Here is a 25328-nt window from a genome sequence, read left to right on the forward strand (position 1 = left end):
ACTGTTTACAGAAAGTCCTAACACAGCACTATACTTAACAAATCTCTGCAATACTGATGATAACTCCGGGTATTATCCATAACCAATATTCCCTACTATTGACACCAGACCTGGTTGTTAGTGAAAGCAGATGAGTTTGATATGTCTAAAATGTTTGGTAAATGAAAACAACAGAACACAAACGTAAACAATATTATGCATGATTTATTGAAATTATATAACTTTTTCGATGTATCATAGTGAACGAAATGATACGAAATAACTAACCATACAAATTTTAGTTTAATAAGTTAGTCCTATCGTGGTTTAACCCATAATTACAACTAATATTTCTTATTGATTTTTAATAGGAACTACAAGATAAATATAACTTGTGGGAACAACCATCTTCGTTCCCATAGAATAAATCATAAATAACTTCTAAAATCGTTGAAATACTACGTCATTAAAAAAAAAATTAAAAATGACAATTTTATTGTCAACGAAATCCATTTCTTCAGAACGTTAAAAACTTGCTGAATCATTAAAAAAAATAAAATAAACAAACATCAAAGATGACAAATTAATACAATAACAATATATAAACTTATAATCGGCGATCTATATCTTTCATCTGTTTTACAAGAGGTCATGTTATACTGTTCAAAGAGTTATGATATAAAGGGAAATATATCTAAAGTGTGTATGGTTGGGACACAAAAGGTAGAGTATAATATACAGGGGACTGTCTTTGTGAAAATGGCTAGCATTCTACTTCTTTTGTTTTCAGGCGTTGAACTGACCAACACACTAACACACCACAAAATAATTTTCATTAAAATATAACATTATGAGAAAGGTAAACAACATCGAGGTAATATAATTAAAAAGCGAACTTTACTGTAATTTTAATGATATATAAATATTTAATTTCACCTTGAAACATCTCGAATTTTCTTTCGACTTTCTGAAATATTTTAATTTTCACACAAAAATCTTGTTTTGTGTGTGAGTGTGCTGGTTAGTTTAACTTTCGAAAACGGAATTATTTGTATATTACTCATTTTCAATGTGTAAACCTCCCCATGGTACAATGTACCCAATAAATAATTCATGTATGACGTCAGATGTCTCTCAATAATAAATGCCCTGATAGAAATTTATTGCAGGTATATGTCGCAACCTTTGAGTAGTACGAGTTCAACAGATCTAGCAGTTATCTCTCTTTACCTTTTGAAGCGCTTACAGAGTAATCAACGTGTCAACCACACCAAAACGCTGACTAAATCTTTCACTACGTAAAATACTATCGAGGTTAATGAAATGGAAACTGCTTGGATTTTACCATAACCTGCTGTATAGTCATATAGTTTGTGTTAAATAAAAAATGATGAGTTACAAACTGCATTTTTAAATAAGAAGTATCATTCTCCTTCCATTAATGTTGATTGTAATTATCAAGAAGTACAATTCTTCCAGGCTATGGACGAATAAATGCTTACACTGTCGTAGTGATAATTTGCAAATGACGACATATCAAAGATGGGTTGTCTCGAATTTCTCCGAGAGTGACTGCCAATCACCCTTTTCGATGAGAGCATTGATTTCCGATTTGATGAGTGAATCATCAGGGGCGATAACCTCCGCCATAAAGTTGACCCGCTTTCCCTTTGTCCAGCTGAAGCTATTGTCAAAGCACAGCGAGTCTGGATCATAAGAAATACATAAATACGATTTAATAAGAGCTGATGGCTATCAGTTATATGGTAAAGAGCTATGACTTCCTCAGAAAGAACATACGTCAATCGCAATTAAAGGAAAAACACCACAATGTCAACAGCCCTACACGTGACGTGAGTTCCTTTAATGACGTTAGAACCAATTAATTCTTTCGACATACGTATTGGACAAAAATATGTTGCAATGAGATCAATAAGCGTCTGTCATATAGATTACTACTATGTATATATAGACATTTAATTTGATAAACAGATTTTCAAGGCATTTTGAAAACCTAATTGGACGGATTCGCTTTTTTCACATTTTTACTAGACGTTCAGAGATAACATACACATGCCTTGTTAATGACTGTATTTTTTCACAGTAACTGTTTGCGATCTTAAACAGTAATTTATTATGGTATTTATTAGTGTTGCTCTTTTTGCACTTAAAAATGAATTCAATTATCAAATAACTAAAGAGATTTAAAGGGTACAAAAACATATTTACAGTTATGGCTGTCATTTTGCTTACAGCAATACAATACTATTTGTTTATAGTGAAATGTGACATGGATACACTGTAAAATTGCTGAAGTTTGCAATTGTTTCATAGCAATATATTATATACGATATATATATACCGCACGTCCGTTAATTTTCGGGGGTTAAAATTTTCGAATTATCTTTTAACAAATTAAAATTCGGCGAAGCTTAGGTGAAAGGGCATTTAATACACAAGCATTTCATTGTTTCAGGGATTAAATTTTCGTGATCACATTAATCTACAGACACAGCGAAAATAGCATTCCCTCAAAAATGACCGGCCATACGGTATATGATATTTATATACCAACGAGATAAAAGATCACAAAAAATTGACAAACACAGTAAAAACATATGAAATTGTATCCGAATTCACATAACTTAACGGATATAAGGGATGTTACTTTTAAACATTATTTACCAGCGCAAATAATTTATTTACAAACAAGTCGCAACAGACACCGAAACAAGATACAATTATCAAAACTAAAGAGGTCTAGAGGTTACGTCTGAGACATGCACTATTACAACAGTTAAATGGTAAAGCTGATTATATCAATATCGCACAAGTTTTCAAAAACAAGTACAGTACTGAGAATAAAGAATATATCAATGAATGTAAAGAAATGTGGTAAAAACAAAGCAGGAAGCACATTAGTTCATTACAGAGTAAGGACTTATCTCTCACTGATGATTAAAAAACTAAGACCATATAAAATTAAATGATGAGACAGAAGTATTGGTGCCAAGCGTTCTTACGTATGAAACAACCAAACGTGTTATTTGATAACTTTTGTACTGGACAGCTAACATACATTTGAGTCCATTATGATATCTAGACTGATTAGATATTGATCACTACGTTTGAGGATGTGTATTCTCTAATTTGGCTAGGATATCACGATTACAATACTACAATGTAAACTTCATTAACGGGATTAAGGCAATATCTATATATCAGAAATTGATGTTTATTTCATAACATATACTATGAACCAGACCCTGTTACATACCTGTGTCTATTTGTGGTGTGACAGACTATACATATCGTACAACATTACATGCACTTCGATACTATACTGTACCAACATTTACGTTTCTGCACCATTAATACTTGTACTTGTTGACAGAAAGAAGACTTCGGCAGAATAGTGAATTTTCTTTGACTTAAACCAACTGAATTTATTGTTGAATATTACTACATCTGAAATTAGAAATGCACATTTGCCGAGGAAAAAATATCTTTAATAAGTATGATGTTCTTGTTCTGTTCCTTTTGTACTCCTACGAGGTAGAAATATCTGATATTATCCCGGCAAAGTGAATAATAATGATTGATTGCAATATTTAATAGTTATATTGCTGAAAGGTTAGTTACAGATGATATACAAAATTTTGTTAAAATATAGTCGTGTTATAGAATTGTTAGTTTATTGTTAAACAAGCGATAGAAAGATAAAGAAATGTAGCTATACACTATTATTGAGATTCAGAGTTAAAAGCTATACACAGATCTAGCACAAAGTTCTGGTGACTTACGCCACATTGTATGAAGTACTTACAAATCCCCGGTTTATCACATGTGATGCTGCCGTCCTCTGTAACCACGTGACTGTTTACACGTGTCACAGGCACAATAGGTGTAAGATGACCATTTTCCTTAAAGCTAACGCCAAACCCAATATCGTAATCGTCTGTTTGGAACTCCCATCTGCACAGAAGAAAGATATTGTTCCTTGATAACTTAATTAGATTACTTTTTGCCTAGCTTATAATATTTGATAACATTTTAACCCCCCCCACTCCAAAAAGAAAACAAAAAAAACAAAAAACAAAAAAAACCCGCAAAATTTAACCATATCGTGAAATATTAACACTCCCACGAACTTGAAGCGGTATTGAGTTGTCGTTCTTGACTACAACGCTAAGCATGATAGGAGCCCGCTCAAGCCGAATTCGTCGCCCGGACGGTTTCATGTTATTCGTAAGTTCTTTCTCGTTTATTGTGAAGTAAGTGTACTGTTTATATAGCAAGAAATTATTCAAAACTCATATGCGCTCATATTTTAGCATGCGAAGCTCTGGATTTGTCGTGACAAATACCGGGGTAAGAAATTCCTTGTTGGAATTTTCCGACTCTAAATTAGACCGAAATGACGACATTTGCTTTATTCAAGCGATTTCATTGGTTGGTATAATAAGATGATGGATAATCGTCCTACGTCATTTTAAAAGTAATATGCGACTGGCTGTGAAAAAGAAAAAATTATAAACGCGAAACCAGGAGAACCCCTGCAAGGCGTACTCTCGGTATACAGTCACGGACTATCTCCTGACTTCACGATAACCTTTTTTGACGGTGAAATTCCGTTTGCTTTTAAATTAGAAATTAATTGTACATTTTCACGAATACTTCAACTATAATTCGCCGAAAGTAATAGAGTTAATTTTTCATCGATAGCGAACAACGGACGGAAAACTCAACAAACTCGGGCTTTCATGCACAAGAAACTGTTCACTCGCCAAGAACAGTAACTCTGTATATATCTCAAAGGACAAGTATTTCCCGCTATGCCCACCCCACCGCACTCTATCCCGCCTACAAAATAAAATAAAACCCGTCCAATTCTATGATAATCGTCATACTACCTGTTGATTTCAATTTCAAACGTAATGATTTACAAATAATAGGCATTGAGCCCAATGTGTCCTACAGTAATGTAGAATTATCGATATTTGTAAAAACGCTATGAATTCTCATACACACTTCACATACTCTTATTTCAGTTTTACGGATGAACTCGCAATTGTCTAATATATTGTCGAAGTCAATAAATCTAGATCAGATATGACAGGGAAAATATTGACTTATTTCATGCCACCACCTCCAGTAAACATCTTTCATAAATTTACCTGAGGATCGACCCCTTTTTTTCAACGGTATATTCCAGGTGCAGTTTGTCTCCCTTTGGTATGGTGACCGATTTCATGTGTTCAAGCAGTTGAGTGTTTTGTAAGTAATACGACTCGGGTACGTCCCCACCTTGACATATCTGTAATAAATATAAATTGGAATATGTTTAAAGCTTTGAATCAGTTTATATCAAATGTGCAAAAATCAAAATTCTTATTGACCTACGTTTTTGCCCTACTCAGTCTCATTTCGTCCCAGCATCGATTATACACTTATACTTACACACTTGTAGTGAACTTTGGATGTATAAAGCGATATCACAATAAAAACATTAGACGGAACCTTCCAGATTCAGATATCGTCATTTTGTTTTGCTCCAATCTGGATTAGGATTTTAAAAGATGTCCCGGTCACCTTATCCGGATTTATGTACAAACTAATGACAAAACAAACCAAAATCTGGAATGGAGTAATTTCCTCTTATGCTGTAAAATATGATATATCTGGTAATTACATATCTCACAGACCAGTATAACATACACATAACACATATGTTAGATCTTTTGTTGTCATCAAACAATCAGATCACTTTGTATTAATTTTTGTATCCAGTAATTATATCAGTTAACCGTACAAATTACAATCAATATTTACATTTTCGACACATCTAGGATTGCCATCCGGATCTGTGAGTTTCCCACCGTAGCAAGCAGGCATGTTACTGGGATCGATGTACTTAAACAGCAACTCTCTATAGTCTCCTGTAACAAAACACAATATGATATTCTGGAAGAAAGGCATATTCGGCTGCAGAGTGGCGTTGTTTTCACATCAAATTTGAACTTAACTGGACTTCTCAAAATATTGGTTTAATTTTAGTTGCTACACATGCAAAACAAGGTTGAAACTTATAGTTAAAATAGATTATACAATCTGAATATATTGAAAATAAACATTTAAACTAAAACAATATCCAATGTTTATATCTTTTTTGTTTTCATTGATCTCGCAATAAATACGAATATTTAGTAGTGCAGTAAATTTGCACTCGCCTTTCACCTAGACGTTCGGGGTTCGATTCTTCGAGCGGAGGTGTTAATGTATGGGGTCACCTGATCGATCACATGCATTTTCCTTAGGTAATCCACTTTCTTCCCACATTTAGCTGATAGCATATTTTCACAATGAATATAAATATAACATATTCTTTATTCCCTAGCGTTACTGACAGGTTCTCTAGAACAGCATAACAACTGAATGCTGTAGTGAAATTTATAGTATGGCTCTACTGTGTCTAACTCTCAATTTATTTGCATTAAAAGGTGCTATTCATTTTTGTGTTTTTCGTACAATCTTCAAACTCAGAGTTCTTGACAAGAGGTATCTCATTTGAATAATCTGACCAAAGGGCAGATAACCATTCTTACAAATGTATCAAATAAGTAGCTTTTTATGCCAAATTTCTATTTCTCTTCGAAAATCCGACATACTAGTTAGCAATCTCGGTTGGTTAACATATGACAATTCCGAAAATAATTGTACGCAAAATTCCATTAAAAGAGACCTTTCATTTTTATTGACCTTCATTGAAAACAATTCTTGAATTGAATTTTTAATCAAAATGTTTACCAGAAGGATTCTAGTTACGTTGATTAAGATAGATAGATATACCTGCAATATCCTGTAATATGATTAGTTTCAAGTTTGGATTGGTGCACAGAAAAAATCCCACATATATTCAGTTACGTTATTGACTCATTTTGGATTAAACAGGCAATGACTTAATTGTCCGTGAAAGAATTCAAGATTACAATTGTAAGCCCAAAACTCTCTCCTATCAGTAGTTGCCATGTAACTGACAAATACAAGAAAACCAAGATGCAGACGGAACCGCAGACTTTAAATCACTTAAGTTTTGACATTTGCGGAAAGGATATTAATATTATGGCATTACTTGTCGATTATTTTGAGAAAATGAAACGTATATTCTCTTTGGTTGAATGAAAAGTCGAACTATACAAAATTGAAAAATTAGCCAATTTCAGTTTTTTTCCAGATATCTTTGTTTAGACAAGGACCTCAGTCTAAATGACTTTACATGTACTAGATTGCAAGTTGTATATGAAACAGTGACAAGTAGAGGTTCCGCTTACTTTCGTTTTTATGGAAAGTTCCTTTTGTAGTTAGGTTATATTAGTTATCGTTTACCTGTAATCTAACTCCATGCTTCCCTCCTTTGTGTGAAATTGAGATGGAAATGTTTGATATTCAGAAGTACCTCATGTTGTTTTGTTGTTATTTACCTTGCTCTAATTTGGGAACGGACATAACTGACCTGAGTGGTCAAAATTGACATGGCAGGTGTCGTGAAAACAACAGAGGACGCTTACCCTTCTGACCTTACAGATCTTTTAATTGTTGTTTCCATTGTTACACTTACCTCCTGCAACGTGGATCTTATCCTTCATATCATCACTGATCAAAGGTCTGGCCAATTTGTACAACAGAGGAAATATCTTAGGCGCTGTAAATATAAAACAGTCGGAAAGGTGAGCCTTTACTAAGAATGTGATATATATGTATGAATGTGTGTATGTATGAATATATATGGATGCATGTAATATAAACGCTCACGAGTTATTTATACGTGTCATATATGTATGTTGCGCAACTAGAAGGGACAATTATATAATCATTGACATCAAATGAAGTCAAATAAGGTCAGAAGAGCTAGTTTTAGAAATAGACATGACAAGACAGCATATAAAAGGAAGGTTACTGCAAGTCTACATAATTTTATGGTGGGTATGCACCAGAATTACGCCAAAATGTAAAAAACAAAAAAAATGAACATCCAACATTTCGACATGCTTTTCTTCCGCATTGTCATAAATAGGATAGAATATACTGAGAATGGATTATCTTGTATCATCATCAGGTCCTTTCTGCCACCTGTACTGCTTCTCCTGCTCATCAGCAGATCAAAGATACCAGCTTCAAACTTTATCTCGGTGAGAGAATATGTATTACTTTCATTACTATAGAGAACAGAGGCATTGAGATCGGAAAAGAAGAGTGCATGATTTAGAATGTCCGGAGAAGAATCATAATCCAAATGTTCAACAAATGCAGAAAATGTGGTAGATTGTTTTATACATACAAGAAAATGTGTTTGCTTTTTCCTCTCTAAAACACCATATTTAATAAAGATTAGAAATGCATATTTTTTCAAGAATAGAATGGATTTGCCGAAAAAAAAAAAAAAAAAAATACACTGTCATTATTTTGAAATGCGTGTGTCTACTTACTGTACTTGTTATCATGCAAAATGTATAACTCACCATTGATAACCAATAATCTCCTCATCATTTCCGGGTAGTTGTCTTCAAGCAGCTTTACCAGGTACAAGTACATCTGCATACCTGTAAATATAGTTATTGGATATAAAAGAAGTTAAACATTGACAGCAGCCTAAATCCAAAAGTCTGTTTATGGTTTGAAACAAAAACGACATTTTACTTTTTTTTTTTTAACTGCAAACAGATAAATAATTGTTGACCGCGGTTTTTGCAATGTTATAGGGAATAACGACGTGTCCGCCAAATTATAATTCAAACTCAGACTTGCTTAAACATGTGATAGTATGAACAAAAGTATGCTTTACATAAACTCCCTGGGGACTTTTATACGACCAGTTCTTCCGAAACATATACTTCATTTTACATACTGCCTGTCCGGCCATAGAGAAAGGGTGTGTCAGATTGACTAGGATTTACATGGCTGTGTCTTCGATGAAGCAGAAAACGCTTACTCCTTCGTAACATCTGGTCTCATTTTCCTTATTCTCTTTCAAGGGTCACCATGTAAATCTAACCTTTTATTTATATTTGCTCTCGTTTCATTAATTTTGAAATTGAATCAAGATTCCGTGGACATGTTGGCATTTCTTCAATTTTAAGGAGGTCATTTTATCAAATTTATTAAGCATTTACTCATGTCGAGGAAACCACCGATTCAGTTTACCTGGCCTCCACAGCATCTTAGTACTGACACCCTCCATGTCAAATATGACCGTCAGTCCATCAACTCTTGTCCCTGTCTATAAACAATTCAATTATCGGTGACTGGTAGTTTAATAATCGATGATTTTTCTGATACAAAAATCATTATTACAAACATTAGATTCACTGTATTTTGATTAATGTTGCTTTACAAAAAATACATAAACTAAACAATGGTGAAAAACGAGTGAAGATGTTATTTTTCAAATTGCATTAACTTGAATTATGAAACTTCTAAACAGCAGGTTTAAGTGATGTAAGATCATATAAAGATATAAATATTAATGTTTTAAGTTCGCACAAACTAAATGTGTTTTCTGCGTAATAAGTATCCGGTTTTAAAAACGAAATTGAACACAATTGTCAAAAGCTGATAAGTAGGTCACGGTCGCATTATTTTACGACAGATCTAATTTCATAAGAATGATTGCCACCACAAAGGAATCATAAACTAAACGTATATCAAAATCAATATAAAGGAATATCTATCTACCAGGATTGATCTCTCCTTCAGGTCCTTCACTGTCATCTCACATTGCAAAATTTTCGTCTTTTCCAGATCTGATTTACGAACGGAACACATGATCCCTTTTATGTCCAATTTTCCGAACAGTTCCACTCGGACCTGTGAACCATCCAGCGCGTGCCCAATGAATCCTCCGGTTAGGTATTTCTTCAGCACCTAAATAAGGTAAAATAAAAGTCACATTAAGTTTAATTAATGTGATACATTTGTTAAACTGTGATATTTAAACTAGTAACTTTCTACCTCAGACAACACGTTCTTAAATTGTGATAACTTCTACCTCAAATATCACGTCGTTAACCTGTGACTTTTTACCTCAGACAGCACATGGTTAAGCTTTGTATAAAGGAAAACCTACTTGGGGATGTACACCTCGTAGAAAAGAGATCCCAAACGTGTTTTGACGTCACCATTGATAGTGTGATGACGTCATCACTTCATGAATAGTGGTCATGTAAAATATCATCATTACTTACACACTGATGATTCCCTGTACACTCAATTTGTGATATATCCGTCCACAACACACAGCTGGGAAAGACCTACATGACGTACGTGAATGAGTTGTATGCGAACCAGTGACGTTCATAACGCAAGTGAATGAAGTGTACATGAATCAGTGACGTTTATGATGTATGTGAATGCGTTGTGCACGAATCAGTGACGTTCATAACATATGTGAATGCGTTGTGCACGAATCAGTGACGTTCATGATGTATGTGAATGAGTTGTACGCGAATCAGTGACGTTCATAACGCATATGAATGAGTTGTACGCGAATCAGTGACGCTCATAACTTAAGTGAACTAGTTGTACATGAATCAGTGATGTTCAAAACGTATGTAAATTAGTTGTACACAAATCAGAGACGTTCATAACGTATGTGAATGAGTTGTACATGAATTACTGACGTTAATGACGTGTGTTAAGATGACACAATGATATCGTGACATTAAGGGTGTGGATACAAGTGAATTAAGTATTAGATCATGCCTACAGTACTTGCCAAGACGGAATTATGATTCAATCATGTTTCACTTTATTTCTTGCAATTTCGTTCTAGACGACTCTGGTCTGCCACAGCCACGAGGATATATGTAACTGTAACACCTGCGTATTCTTGAGACTGGCTGAGAAATCGGAAACCTTCCTGGTGTTTACGAACCATCACCCAGTGTTTGTCAAGGTACCAACACATCAAAATGTCAAGTCGGCCAAAGGGAATACGGATTAATGAGGCTAAAACACTTAAAGATGGTCCCTCGATATGAAGCCGAGGTTGTGTAGGAATTCAATCTATACAGAACCTGTAAAATGCTCTCATCCCCATGAGAAATAGCCTGTATCGTCTTACATGCAATGTTGAAAAATTATATTTGACAGGTGTGGAAATACAAAACATATAAACATAGTCATGATTGCCTGATACGGAAAACGTAATAATGAAGACTTGAGCTTTAATTAAATCGTTTCCAATCGTTTGTTGATAAGATATGATTTATTTGTCATTTTGAACGGTCCGTTTCAATGCATTACCAAAGTAAATAATAATGATATAAAAAAAATCACAAACAATCGTTTTATCTTACATGCATACAATATGTTTTTTGACAATTCTGGATCCTTCGGCACTTAACAAAAGTCGGTACATTTTCTCGTTTACGGAACGTGACGGAGATTCACGAACCTTAAACCGTTTAAATGAAAAAGAAATCACATGTGTTATAATCTTGATTGCTTAATTGGTTTGCCTTTCAAACAATTAACATATATATTTCTTCAGTTCATCTACATTATTATATAAAATTAAGTATGCTTTGTCACCACGTGTAAGTTTGAAAGTGTATTTTGTCAGTCAAAAAACAAATAAATAACTTGGTACGTTCTGTGATAACACCAACAACCCAGCTGCTTAAAGCAATTACGTAAAAAAGGTTTGTTGTTTTTTCAACCACTTTGAATTTCCATATCATAAAGCGCTCGTTTTCACTAAAAGATTATGTCGTTAATCATCAATGCAGCAGTTCAAATAGAATCATCAGGATTATACTAGCTATTTCAATAGTTATTTTTATTTTCTGTTTACAGATCCGTAGAGAAAAACGTGACACCTGTACAAAGAAGACAACTTGTCTTGGCTTGTCATATCTCACTATCTTCTATAGCGAGGTTGACGACCTATCATAGTATAGCTTATCTCTGTTATTTATAATGAAGGAAGAATCACGCACAACAATCTTCCGATAAAAAAAATTATAAGAATATCCTAAGCCGAAGTCGTGTTTTATAGTCATGTAACAAGACCTTTGGAAGGATTGATGAACAATCTCATTCGTCGGCAGTCATTTTGATTTGACGAGTGAGTTAAATAGCTGAATACAAAATTGTATGAGGTTTAATTATGATAATGGAGGGTTAAACATACCGGAGGCGGGTCGTAGTCCTGGAGGATACGATCAACATTCAGCTTTTCACGGAACGCCATGCTCTGAAACCGTAAAAGTCATTACATAGCATATACTTCAGTTTAAACAAATTGTGAAATAATTAGTATTACGTTTAATTATCTTCATCTAAAACATACGGAACTGATGTTACAAAATAAAAATAACTAATGAAACCGAAGTCAATGACAACAAAATACACAGACAAAAAGTTAAGCAACGTTTTTCGGACGAAAAAATGTATTGCCTTCAATATGTAGGTCAAATTAATTAATTACTTTTTTCAATCACGTTTAGAAATGATTTACGATTACAGTTAAGAATAGGTTCCATAGACTGGCTATGTGTTTATTTCAGTTTGAATTGAACAGCATAGCAAAATCGTGAGAATTGATAAGCTAAACATTATCAAGAAGGATTGTTCTTGCTGTGTTGAACAAATAGCTGTCAATAATGAAACAGCACAAAACTGATAACAGGTTGTCGGGCGGTGTTTTGTATAAAGAATATCATCTGAATATATGGATCTTTTGTTTGTTTGTTGTCGTTGATGTTGATGCTGTTGTTTTTGTTGTTGCTGTTGATGTTGTTGTTGATGTTGTTGTTTTTGTTGCTGCTGTTGATGTTGTTGTTGTTGTTTTTGTTAATGCTGTTGTTTTTGTTGTTGCTGTTGATGTTGTTGCTGTTTTTGTCGATGCTGTTGTTGTTGTTTTTTGTTGTTGTTGTTAGCTGTTAGCGGTGGTGGTGAAGGTGTGAGGGGGGTTACTTGCGTTTAATTTGTTTTGCTTTTTGTTTGAGGCTTTTTTTACTGACACAAAAGAAGAAGTCAGAAATGGTACAGAAATAGAAGACAGTTGTAATATGACGGGGTAAGGAAGTTGACTGATAGGGCTGGAGATGAAAATTCAAATGCTTACTATGTCTTCCTTGTGTTATGAAAAAGACCGTATAATATTCGTTAATCAACCTTCATTAGATAAATATTGTAAACTTATTTATTTTGGTGGGAATATTGTTCGTATTTTTTTTCATGGATGCTTATTTTCATGGATGAATATATCCCAATAAATCTACTTATACTAATTCAACAATTCGTGGACTATGAAATCGTATATAAAGAGTATTCACAAAATCAATAAAAAAAAATCCGACACGAAAAATATTTTACAGTTGTTCAACGCTGATGTACGATATTTTTTTAAGCAAGTAAAGGGCTTTGTCCCTAAGAAGGCATCATATCATCAGTAGATAAAAATAAGCAACGATAAAAAATATATATTCAAGTCTAATCATGATTTAATTGACTAGGCGTCCGGACAGGTAATGTAATTAATGAATGAATGGCTATGCCAGATACATGATTGATTGGACAGGTGTTTTATCCACCAGAAATTGTCAGAGATGATGTCCATTAGCAATTGATAAAACACAACCCAAAGTCAAAAATCGATCAAAGCTTCTTCTCGAAGACGATTAGAATTTACATGGCGTATTGTTTATGGGTGGTTTCATAGTCAGTATCAGTGTATATATCAGAATGACAATAATTTTCATCAATGGATAATTTTATAATTGTATTTTTTTTTAAAATAACAATATTTAACATTAAAACCATGTGATACTGTGAGTTGGTACACGTGTACCGAGACTTGTGATCAGAGGATTTTCCATCACGCTATACCATCCCTCAGAAAGGTGATTAGTGTAAGTCACGTGCTAATTAATATCACACCTTTCCGTGACTATGAGTAGAGGGAGTTGTAGCACTGCTGAATATAAGATCTGTTAACGGAAAGCCGGCATCAAAATTATCTAGCACATAATACCATTCCGATTTCATATGCAACGTGTCGTTTCTTGTAAAATCGCAATGATAAACGCTGAAATGTCAGTTACGAAACGAGTATAAAACGAGACAAAAGTTGGAAAAAGTCATAACATACCGTTCGGTACATCGCTTCTGCCTTGTCGATGTCGTAACAGCGAGCTGCCAATATCAAATTATTTTAACCAGTGACACAATAGAACAAACAATAGCATAGGTACGTCCAACAGTTTAAATATTCAATGAAATATGTATTGATAAAGCACAAATCAAAATGCTGTCATCAACATGCTTCAATGACCAAGTCTTGGTACAATCACAATACAGATTTAAACATTATCTATTATGTTCTAGTAATATGAATAACACAATTCTTATGAGCATGAAAGAACGGATGGAACGACAGACTAAGTAGAGACGGACTAGAAAAATATGTTACTGAGCAAGATCGGGGTATCTCAGTCGAGGGCTAAGATCCTCAACATAATCCCAAACGAGGCGTTAGCCAAGGTTAGGATATTACAGGATCTTAGCCCGAGACATGTCGGCCCAAGGACATAGAAACATTCAAATAAGCAACAATACTGACGCATTATGAAACAGAATGTTTTTAAGTGCAAATCATATTCAGGTAACCAATCAGCTGCGTTGGGTTTATGATTTGCGTGTGATATTATTCAAAGAAGTGGCTCTATTGAGCAATGAAATGTTATCAATCTGCCTGTTATAGTTAATACTTTGCGTGCTGCACAACGTTATACTAAGTATAGCAGATTTACCATAAATACATGTTACGCAAACATAGAACACGTGGTTAAAATGAAAACAAAATCATGAAATTGATAATCGAAACGAAATAACGATTATATAAGTACTATTAGGAGGACATGAATCAAAGGTGGCATCGTATCTTACAGATAGTATAAATCTCTTCGGAATTGTAACTGATAGGAACGTTTTTCCTTCATCACGTGCGGATGCACGTTTTCTCTTACGTGCAGTAACTGATACAGCTATAAGTAATAATGTAATAGATATAGAATCCAAACATTAAATCCGTTCCTAATGACGTCAGTTGTTAGTGGAACAATTTTTTGCCTAGTCTTTTCAATATCTTGAATATATAACCAGGTGATATTGTCGTGTGCTGTTACCTTTAAGCCATTTCCGGAGGTAGAAATCATCATGGTCTGGTTTTGCAATGTCTGTTATTCTGGATTTCAACTAGAATTTTAAAAAAAGAAACATTAAAACTATGAAACATACTTAAATAGAAGCAGTCTCCAATGCGGGATAATATTGTAAAATGTCAAATGAGATTCTGTTGAATATATTCGGTTTTGCCTCGTGATCAAAAACAGCACTACTTAGTTGATCTCCTCGTATTAAAGGCAGTAATTTCAAGAATTTTTGTTCCCACAAAATAAAATAAAAATCAGATTGTTGTTGTCAACAGGCTGAAATGCTTTACAAGGAAACTTTGAGCACTTGTTATCTTAATTCATCATTTTCAGTGTACTTGATGGTTGAAATGGTGAGTACCTGTGGTTCTTGAATGCACTTTTAACTTGATACGTACTTTTAAACGGTGTGAGATAAATTACTTGATAGATGTATATACAGGGCGTAAAATACCCATTGTGACCAAAACCTCAAAGGCATAATCAAATCAAATCCAATGAGTGTAACTTTTTTAACACGCGTATGACTATACACAAGACACTAGCTTTGTTCAGTACGCCGTGAAACATTATTGAAAGTATCCTTTTTGACCGGTACAGAAATAAAAGGATATGTTATTAGCACATCACAAAAATTTCTGTCTTGTTGTCAATTTCATAAATCAGAACATAACAGCAATGTAGTAATTATCTTCATATCAAAGATGTGTACACTAAGTGATTCTATTGCAGATTTTTTCAATTAGTTTTTTTCAAACTGATTTCAAAGTCGTTTCTTGTATAACAGCCTCTGAGAACCTGTTCCATATCGCAATAACCCTGAATCCGAAAGAATGTGAACGGATATTCAAGCGGCAATATTCTTTTCCAGGTTCACTAAATAACGTCTCGTTCTCGTATATTAATGTTCATAAAAATCTCATTTCTTACAGAATTCAATTGAAAACTGTTAATCATTTTCTGGACAAACCATTACGTCTTTTTCTTAATGGTCTATATGTGAGTGCTGGAATATTAAGTGCCTTCAAGGTTAACTGTAAATTACGACCTTTATTGATTGGAGGACTACAAGCACCAATCCATCTAGTTCTTGACATTTCATTCAATAAATTTGATTATCCTTAGTCGCCTCTTATGTCCTTAGCTACAATGATTATTCTGTACGATGCAGTCTTAATAATTATTTGTCTCTGCTGCATTTACATTGAAATCCGCTTGTGTGTCTTTCGTACATTATTTAAGGAAGGAATTGCTTTCTCCATGGTCTTCGTATCTTTTACATTATATGAGATTTTAAAATAAAAAGAGGTAAGACGATTTCCGAAATACGTATGCAAGCATGATATTTTCCATGGTTAAGTTACCCAACAGAAGGATGCTGATAAAATCATTTTTATTGTTTTGTCTGTTGGACTTCCTCTCTTGTTCGCAATACGGAAACATCAATTTTCTTGTATTTAATGACTGACTTGAAAAACTTAAAACATATTCGCTTGTTAACTTAACCTTTGTTCATTAAAGTAGTCATTCGGGTATCTCTTAACATACAAAATACATTTATTTGTTAGGGACAAATTCTCGTCCAATTCAGTGATCATAAATATATCACTATTCTCCTGACATTTAAGGGCAAACATTCATGGCTAAAATGCAACGTAACTTCATTTTCGATATTCAAAATGCACATATTTTCTAACAACCATTTCACTGTACAATTGCATCTACCTGTGGGTGTGACACTATTTCTTTCAAAAGCATAAACTCCAGCTACGTAACATATTCATTGTAATGTATTGAATATCACTTAAAGATTTTTGTTACAAAATCTGCGACTACATGATAACTCGTAGATTTGATATCTAAGTACAGTACTAGATGAACTGTAGTATACTCACCACTTGTATGGCAATATCCTCCTTACTTTCGGACACACCTGGTATACCGGATGTGCCATTCGATACACTCTTATTGGTGCTGTTGTCTGCCATAGCGGCGAGGTTGTACTGTGAACAAATGAAGAGAAATATCATGCGCACGTGTGTACTACATGCTGTTTATACTATGTAAGCTGCCATTCACAACGCGCATGCCTAACCCTTGTAATCCCCTGACATGCAACAGAGTTCGTTGACTGTCGCTGGAGATCTTATTTTCCGACGTCACACGGATAGACGCATGACTGAGAAACTGATAACTGCTTCAATTACACCATTATTGACATATCTCTAGCCTTTCTGAATTTCATTGTTTATAGCTCTAACATCTACTACGAATTCATTCATTTTTTTTCTTTATTTCTATTCTTCAAGACAAATCTTAGAATTAATAAAAAAAAAAGCTATTTACATCAATCAATATATTTCTATAGTTGCCAAGACCTTCAACGTATATTACATTAAAAATATGCCGTTCTTTAACACATAGAAACTTGTTTGTTGTGTGTAAATCTGTTAGATATAAGTTTATAATTATGTTTTACAGAACTTTTCATATTTCATCATTTCGTTGGCATCGACTGCCATGGTTTCCAATTCGAACACTTAACGCTATCATCGTCGACGTTATTAAATTTTAAGGAAGAAATAATTGAAGACCCAGATATTTCATACCAATTTATTTTTTGTCGCCGGTATATGTACTTGTAACGATCGCATTTTCTTTAGGCTACAGAAGTACCAAGGTTCTTTAATGTCCTTGCTAGAATTGCTACATGAACATTAATGATTCTGCGGCTTTCTAAACTATCATCAACACTTATTTGATGATATCAGATACTTCAACATGACCATGAACAATCAAGAATTATTACAGATTTTTGGTAGATAAGCACTGATGTGAAGCAGAACGATCCTGCAAGTTTCACATGCTTCTATGCTTACAATCGGAGTTTTTCATTACAATGTGATACAGTATGGTATATTCCATTCCGCATCAGGAGATATTTCTGTGCGCCCAAGACCAATTATCTGAACTTCAATATCGTCAGTGTTACCATACAATCGTGGGACATACCATTTTTGTTTTGATATATGCATAATATATATTACATGCAATGGGAAACCATTCAAAATTCTCCGTATGTGTTAACTGTACAAATTGATATATAGTGTTACTAATTGCCAATGATAAAAAAATTGCTAGACCTATGTTTTACTTTGTGAATTCTTCATTGGCCAAAATGTTTTCATACCTAAAAATACAATTCCAATTCTGGTATTCAAATAAATGAAAAATATGATCATTGCGTTTTAGAATAGTTTAATGAATCCCATATCTGTGATGCAATCAGTTGACGTGAATGGTTACTGCAATTAAATACCTCTTCATCCGCTTATACGCGTGTATGCTTGCGTTTTCTTACCTTCTTTTTGCTCATGGTTGATTTGTGATATAAAACTGTCACTTGTGTTTGAACATGTCGTCTTTCTTGTCACATCCTCGTTAATCGCCCTACGTAGTTTCTGTGAAAATAGAACATAACTACCTCTTATTGATTGCATTACGTTCATAATCACGTTTATAATATTTGAGACGAAGACGGAGTCGTAGATCCATTTATTCGCTGTCAATTCCGGTACCTTAAGATATGTAATTGTCAGGTTACTACAAAACACATCTGTAAGTCGTAACGACACTAGAAAAGACATCGAGAGTTCATGATGCAGTTCTATTGTTTTCCGAGCACACAAATAACTAGGCGAGGCTATTGCTATAATGACATAATTTGATTTCAGCTGAGTGAAGATATTGGCATTCTGATGCTATTTTTAGCATCTTTTAACAATCATTTTCATCAGAGCTAGGATCGAATACCGTCATTGGAATCTATGAAATCCCCACACCAATACTTAAATCAAGGTGTGGTAAAAAAGACAGATGTCCTCATTTTTAAAATGATAATAAACTCCAGTCATAAACCAGCAGAACTCTTATTCTAGTTTGTGTTTTACAGCTCCCCTGGGCATGGTTTTCACAAACCATTTCCAAATATACGGCAATCCCTTTTACCGTTGATGGCCATTAGAAAAAAATATATATGCTACATCTGGTTTTTTTAAAATTAGATATGTGTTATATTACCGAAATATTATTTCACACAAAAGAAACAAATATTGCGAAAATACGTTGCAGTTTTTCAATCTCAAAGCATTTTGTGTCATAAACATGTACTTCACACCAGTTACTTCAACAGTTGCCTAAAAACCGTTTTCTTAATTTAGGATAATCCGTCTATCGATATGGCTCCTGGGTTCGGGAGTTGTGGGTGGCATTTTCCCTATAAATGGTTTACATCGCTAAATTATTTACACCGATAAGTTCTGAGCATCGTCACATAGTCTTCTGCAATAGATAATGAGCATCGTCACATGATCTCCGATAGATATTGAGCATCAACACATGATCTCCGATAAATGGTGAACATCGTCACATGATCTCCGATAGATGGTGAACATCGTCACATGATCTCCGATAGATAATGAGCATCGTCACATGATCTACGCTGAATGGTGAACATCGTCACATAGTCTTCTGCAATAGATAATGAGCATCGTCACATGATCTACGATAAATGGTGAACATCGTCACATGATCTCCAATAGATATTGAGCATCAACACATGATCTCCGATAAATGGTGAACATCGTCACATGATCTCCAATAGATATTGAGCATCAACACATGATCTCCGATAAATGGTGAACATCGTCACATGATCTCCAATAGATATTGAGCATCGTCACATGATCTACGCTGAATGGTGAACATCGTCACATAGTCTTCTGCAATAGATAATGAGCATCGTCACATGATCTCCGATAAATGGTGAACATCGTCACATGATCTCCAATAGATATTGAGCATCAACACATGATCTCCGATAAATGGTGAACATCGTCACATGATCTCCGATAGATGGTGAACATCGTCACATGATCTCCGATAGATGGTGAACATCGTCACATGATCTCCAATAGATAATGAGCATCGTCACATGATCTACGCTGAATGGTGAACATCGTCACATAGTCTTCTCCAGTGAAGAGTGAGCATCGTCACATGATCTCCGATAAATGGTGAACATCGTCACATGATCTCCGATAAATGGTGAGCATCGTCACATGATCTCCAATAGATAATGAGCATCGTCACATGATCTACGCTGAATGGTGAACATCGTCACATAGTCTTCTCCAGTGAAGAGTGAGCATCGTCACATGATCTCCGATAAATGGTGAACATCGTCACATAGTCTTCTCCAGTGAAGAGTGAGCATCGTCACATGATCTCCGATAGATGGTGAACATCGTCACATAGTTTTCTCAAATAAATAATGAGCATTGTCACATGATCTCCGATAAAGTTTGAGTATCGTCACATGATCTCCAATAGATATTGAGCATCAACACATGATCTCCGATAAATGGTGAACATCGTCACATGAACTCCAATAAAGTTTGAGTATCGTCACATGATCTCCAATAGATATTGAGCATCAACACATGATCTCCGATAAATGGTGAACATCGTCACATGAACTCCAATAAAGTTTGAGTATCGTCACATGATCTCCAATAGATATTGAGCATCAACACATGATCTCCGATAAATGGTGAACATCGTCACATGAACTCCAATAAAGTTTGAGTATCGTCACACGATCTCCGATAAATGGTGAACATCGTCACATAGTTTTCTCAAATAAATAATGAGCATCGTCACATGATCTCTAATAAAGAGTGAGCATTGTCATATGATCTTTTCAATGAAGAGTGAGCATCGTCACATGATCTCCGATAAATGGTGAGCATCGTCATATCATCTTGTCCAATGGAGAGTGAGCATCGTCACATGATCTTCGATAAAAAGCGAACATTGCCACATAGTGTTCTGCGATAAATATTGAGCATCGTCACATGATCTCCGATAAATGGTGAGCATCGTAACATGATCTCCGATAAATGGTGAGCATCGTCACATAATCTCCGATAAATGGTGAACATGTCACATAGTATTCTATGACAATTAGAGAATATCGTCATGTCGTCTTTTCATTTCTTTTTGCGTTTATTTCTATTTTCCCAACATGCTAACTATACTTACAGTGAGTACATTTAAGTATTCACTCTTCTCTCCAGCATAACTATAGTGTTTCTGGCTCTTTTCATTATCTTCTTCGGTGGAGGTTGTTTTAATCAATAAAGTTACAATTAAACTTAACATTAATTGTTTCACAATAGGAAAATAAAAAATATTAATTTCTCTATAATTGAAGATATAAATCAATTATAATTGAATTTTTACCTTGTGAATATTTCGTTTTTTTCAGTACCTAATCATGTATGTCTCAGAATTCATGTATATTCTATGACGTCACAACTCTTCACGGGGTATTCATTGTCTTCCTTTATCAAAACAGTCTTTAACATGTTTATACAATGGAACATCTTTACATGGTGTAGGCCGTTTTGGTGTTCAATCATGCATATATTTGTATTTTCTGTTTCTTTGTTAATTAAAAAGTAGCCATTTTTCGTCAGATTCGCTGGCGATGTGGTTGGTTGATGAAGGAAAGGTTCTTCCGTATACTGGTTTCCGTCTTGCGTTTGGTTAGATTCTTCGCATGCTGTGTCAACTTGTTGGTCAGTAAACAATTCAAATGATTCTTTTTCTAAATCAGCCGCGGAATGCGGCGAAGAATACGAGGTTAAAGAACTCTATAATTGGGGACTGAAATAGGAAAGTTGTAAAAAATATTTTGTTTTTGAATTAGGTTCCTTGGCAAATACTTGAGCTACAAACAAAATGATCCAGTATAGGTAAATAAATCCTCAATTTGATTTATCTTATTGTCAACGTGTATTAATAAAACAAGTTTAGTTGTGAGAAAATGTCTTCCTACATATTTATCACGTGGTACACATGAGTGTAACGATAGTGCGAGAATAAATAAACACGAGAATCAACGATGTCAGTGTGTTGATAAACGAGGACAAAATGAGGCCAATAGCCACATAAATGAAAGCAAATAAAGACAGCTTTGGGAAAATGAGGACAAAATGGGGGACATTGGAACAAATATAAGGACAGAATAAGGGGACAAACAGGGACAAAATCTGGACAATATTGACACCAATGAGAGCAAATAATGACAGTATAAAGGCAATAATGAGGACAAAATGGAGACAAACGTGGCAACAAATGGCGACAAATGGCGACATAAGGCGACAGAATGCAAATCAGAACCAGCTTTGTCAGATGTAATAAACGAAATTTAGTTTCGAAATATACCTTCTTTAAAAATTGGTTTAATTGCAATGAGGCAAGATTACGGAAATGCATGGAAATACGAGATATTTTGTTAATTAATAGTTTTAATTATTCAGGCCCCACTTGTACAAAACATCTCAACTTGAGATTTCCTCAAGTCGAGATTTTCCTCAGCTGATATCTCCTCAAAAACGACTTGTATAAAATTTTCTAAAGGAATAGGAGGAAGGCATCGGCTAGGATGTCCTGAAATTCCTTGAGGAATTTTCATACAAGATATTTTCAAGGAGATATTATCTGAGGAAAATCTCGACTTGAGGAAATCTCAAGTTGAGATGTTTTATACAAGTGGGGCCTGGTGTACACAAAAAATCATATTGTGGGATTATTCGGTCTACACAATTACACCATTGCTACAAGGTTGCTCTTTTCAAAGTTCGATGTCGACGTAATATTACACAATATGAATGGAACTCTTATGTGGTCGTCTACGACAACGACCGTAGCAACACTTACGTACAAAAGACACACAAGTGTATAACACATTTTAATAAAAACTTCGTTAAGATAGAGTGGCGCCAAATAATAAATCAAAGTACATCATACAGCTGTTTCGTCCTTTTAGGACTTATAGTGATAATAGGGACCGAAATTGTGAACCTAGGAGGCGACTGAAAGAAATCAAAGAAATATCAAAATCCATAGGGGGAGGTCACTAGCTCCATAATTAAGTATATTTCGTAAAAAAATTCATGTTTGATGATTTTAGAAGAACACCAAGTGAACGTTTATGAAGTAAAACGTGGCATACGGCAACTTTCGGGACTATTATTCCACAAGCAGTGTCTACTACTTGCAATCTTTAAGATATTTTTGCCATAATTCAATTACATGACAACTAACTGATACACAACATCGATCACGAGAACCACCCATTAACATAACGTACACTGAATGAACTAAACAGAGACGTACACTACATGAACTAAACACAGATGTACACTGCATGAACTAAACACAGATGTACACTGCATGAACTAAACACAGATGTACACTGCATGAACTGTACACTGCATGAACTAAACGGAGATGAACAAAGCATGAACTAAACACAGATGTACACTGCATAAACTAAACAGGGATGTACACTGCATGAACTAAACACAGATGTACACTGCATGAACTAAACACAGATGTACACTGCATGAACTAAACACAGATGTACACTGCATGAACTAAACACAGATGTACACTGCATGAACTAAACACAGATGTACACTGCATGAACTAAACACAGATGTACACTGCATCAACTAAACACAGATGTACACTGCATGAACTAAACACAGATGTACACTGCATGAACTAAGCAGGGATGTACACTGTATGAACTAAACACAGATGTACACTGCATGAACTAAACACAGATGTACACTGCATGAACTAAACACAGATGTACACTGCATGAACTAAACACAGATGAGTCGTTGGTCTGATAGGGTATCGTATAAATTAAGTTGTCACCAGTACATATATATACGTAACAGTAGTATACACTTCCAACTCTAAAAAGAAGAGTTCTGGTATGGATGTCATCCATTTGTGTAAGTTAAGTTTCACAAAGCAACATTAGCATACTATACACGAAGATTTAGTCGATCGTTTGAGCCCACCGAGGCGTTTTCCGATGCACTACATGTCGCCATATTGACTGATCACGCAACCATCACGCTTAATGACGTCACCGACGGAAAGAGGTAATCTAAATTTAGACACTAATTCACACTATATATCCCCCTCCCAAATCCACTTCGTTACTTTTAAAACCCTATATTTACGCAACAGAAAATAGAGCTAATCTATGTGTATAGAGATCTATACATGTCAAAAACCCTAACCAATACGCCACCAAATTACAGCTGAATTCGACTGGTCCTATTTCTAAAGTCCCATTAAAAGTTCGGCAGACCCGAGTTCGGCAATTCCGAGTTAGATTTCCTATATATATATATATATCATTTATCGGATACATACTGCGGATAAAGCGTTCATCGTATTAATATATAGATCAGATAATTTGTCAAACAAACCAAACAAATTATTTACATATGTTAGAGTGCAGCATGGAGTGCACAGTTCAAAACAAGTGCTTCCTATCTAAGTACACATGCACTAGATATTGTAAATTCTATTATATTACGTAATATGGCATAGATTACTGAAAATCTACCTGATCCGTAGACATTTGTAAGTATAATAATTGTCGGTATACAAAAGGTAAAAAACATCAAAGGTAATTCTTAACAGCATTAAACGTGATATCAAGGACTTGTTTCAACTAGTCCTGTCAAAAATTGTCAGATTATACTGAACGTAACCGAAGAGACTGTGAGTTACAATGTAAAGTTTACGTAATTAAATGTATGTAAATCTAGGTACCAGCTTACATATAAATATATATCAGTCTTAATGTACCTACCTCTGTTTGAATTTAAAATATTTCTGTATATCATCCATCCACGGTGAAAAATATCCCACGCGACACAGGATAATATTCCTTATACTTGAGATTCGTGTAAATAAATCGTGTACAACGAAACACAGAGACACGTTCAATAAAAATATTGTGTTTGAGTTATGTAAATCTGACCGCTATCGCTACCAATCATCACACACTTTGTATATAACTTGTACTGAAATTCCTTGATTTGGACGTCTAGCCCATGTACCGGACAATACCTGTACAAGGTCAGTGACAAATAGGAATTGTCCATCGACCGCCGTTACGCTCCAGTTACATAAATAACAGCCGGTGTCAACAGTAAGCTGTCTGGGCCCTGTCGCTAGATAGCCAGCGTGACGTCA

The 25328-nt window shown here is 34.6% G+C and overlaps 1 protein-coding gene across 1 annotated transcript; it reads right to left on the reverse strand.

Annotated features, from left to right (window-relative positions):
• Positions 1–1515: 1515 nt before the first annotated feature.
• On the reverse strand, positions 1516–18624 carry LOC132547611 (retinal-binding protein-like). The gene is made up of 13 exons (XM_060211394.1): positions 18556–18624; positions 17090–17197; positions 15168–15237; positions 14132–14175; positions 12170–12232; positions 9712–9900; positions 9181–9256; positions 8499–8579; positions 7598–7681; positions 5812–5918; positions 5157–5296; positions 3806–3954; positions 1516–1685 (listed from the first exon to the last, which is right to left on the reverse strand). The coding sequence occupies exons 1-13, from the start codon at positions 18568–18570 to the stop codon at positions 1516–1518; spliced, it is 1296 nt and encodes a 431-aa protein (XP_060067377.1). The 5' UTR covers positions 18571–18624.
• Positions 18625–25328: the final 6704 nt, after the last annotated feature.

The sequence above is a fragment of the Ylistrum balloti genome, unplaced genomic scaffold, assembly GCF_031769215.1.
Source record: "Ylistrum balloti isolate Yb309-2 unplaced genomic scaffold, AGI_CSIRO_Ybal_v1 Utg369964, whole genome shotgun sequence".
Taxonomy (NCBI): domain Eukaryota; kingdom Metazoa; phylum Mollusca; class Bivalvia; order Pectinida; family Pectinidae; genus Ylistrum; species Ylistrum balloti.

Coding starts and splice junctions, on each gene's coding strand:
- LOC132547611 (XM_060211394.1), bottom strand. Junction 9,257..9,711: donor TGAAGGAGAGATCAATCCTG/GTAGATAGATAT, acceptor AATTGTTTATAG/ACAGGGACAAGAGTTGATGG. Junction 7,682..8,498: donor GAGATTATTGGTTATCAATG/GTGAGTTATACA, acceptor TTATATTTACAG/CGCCTAAGATATTTCCTCTG.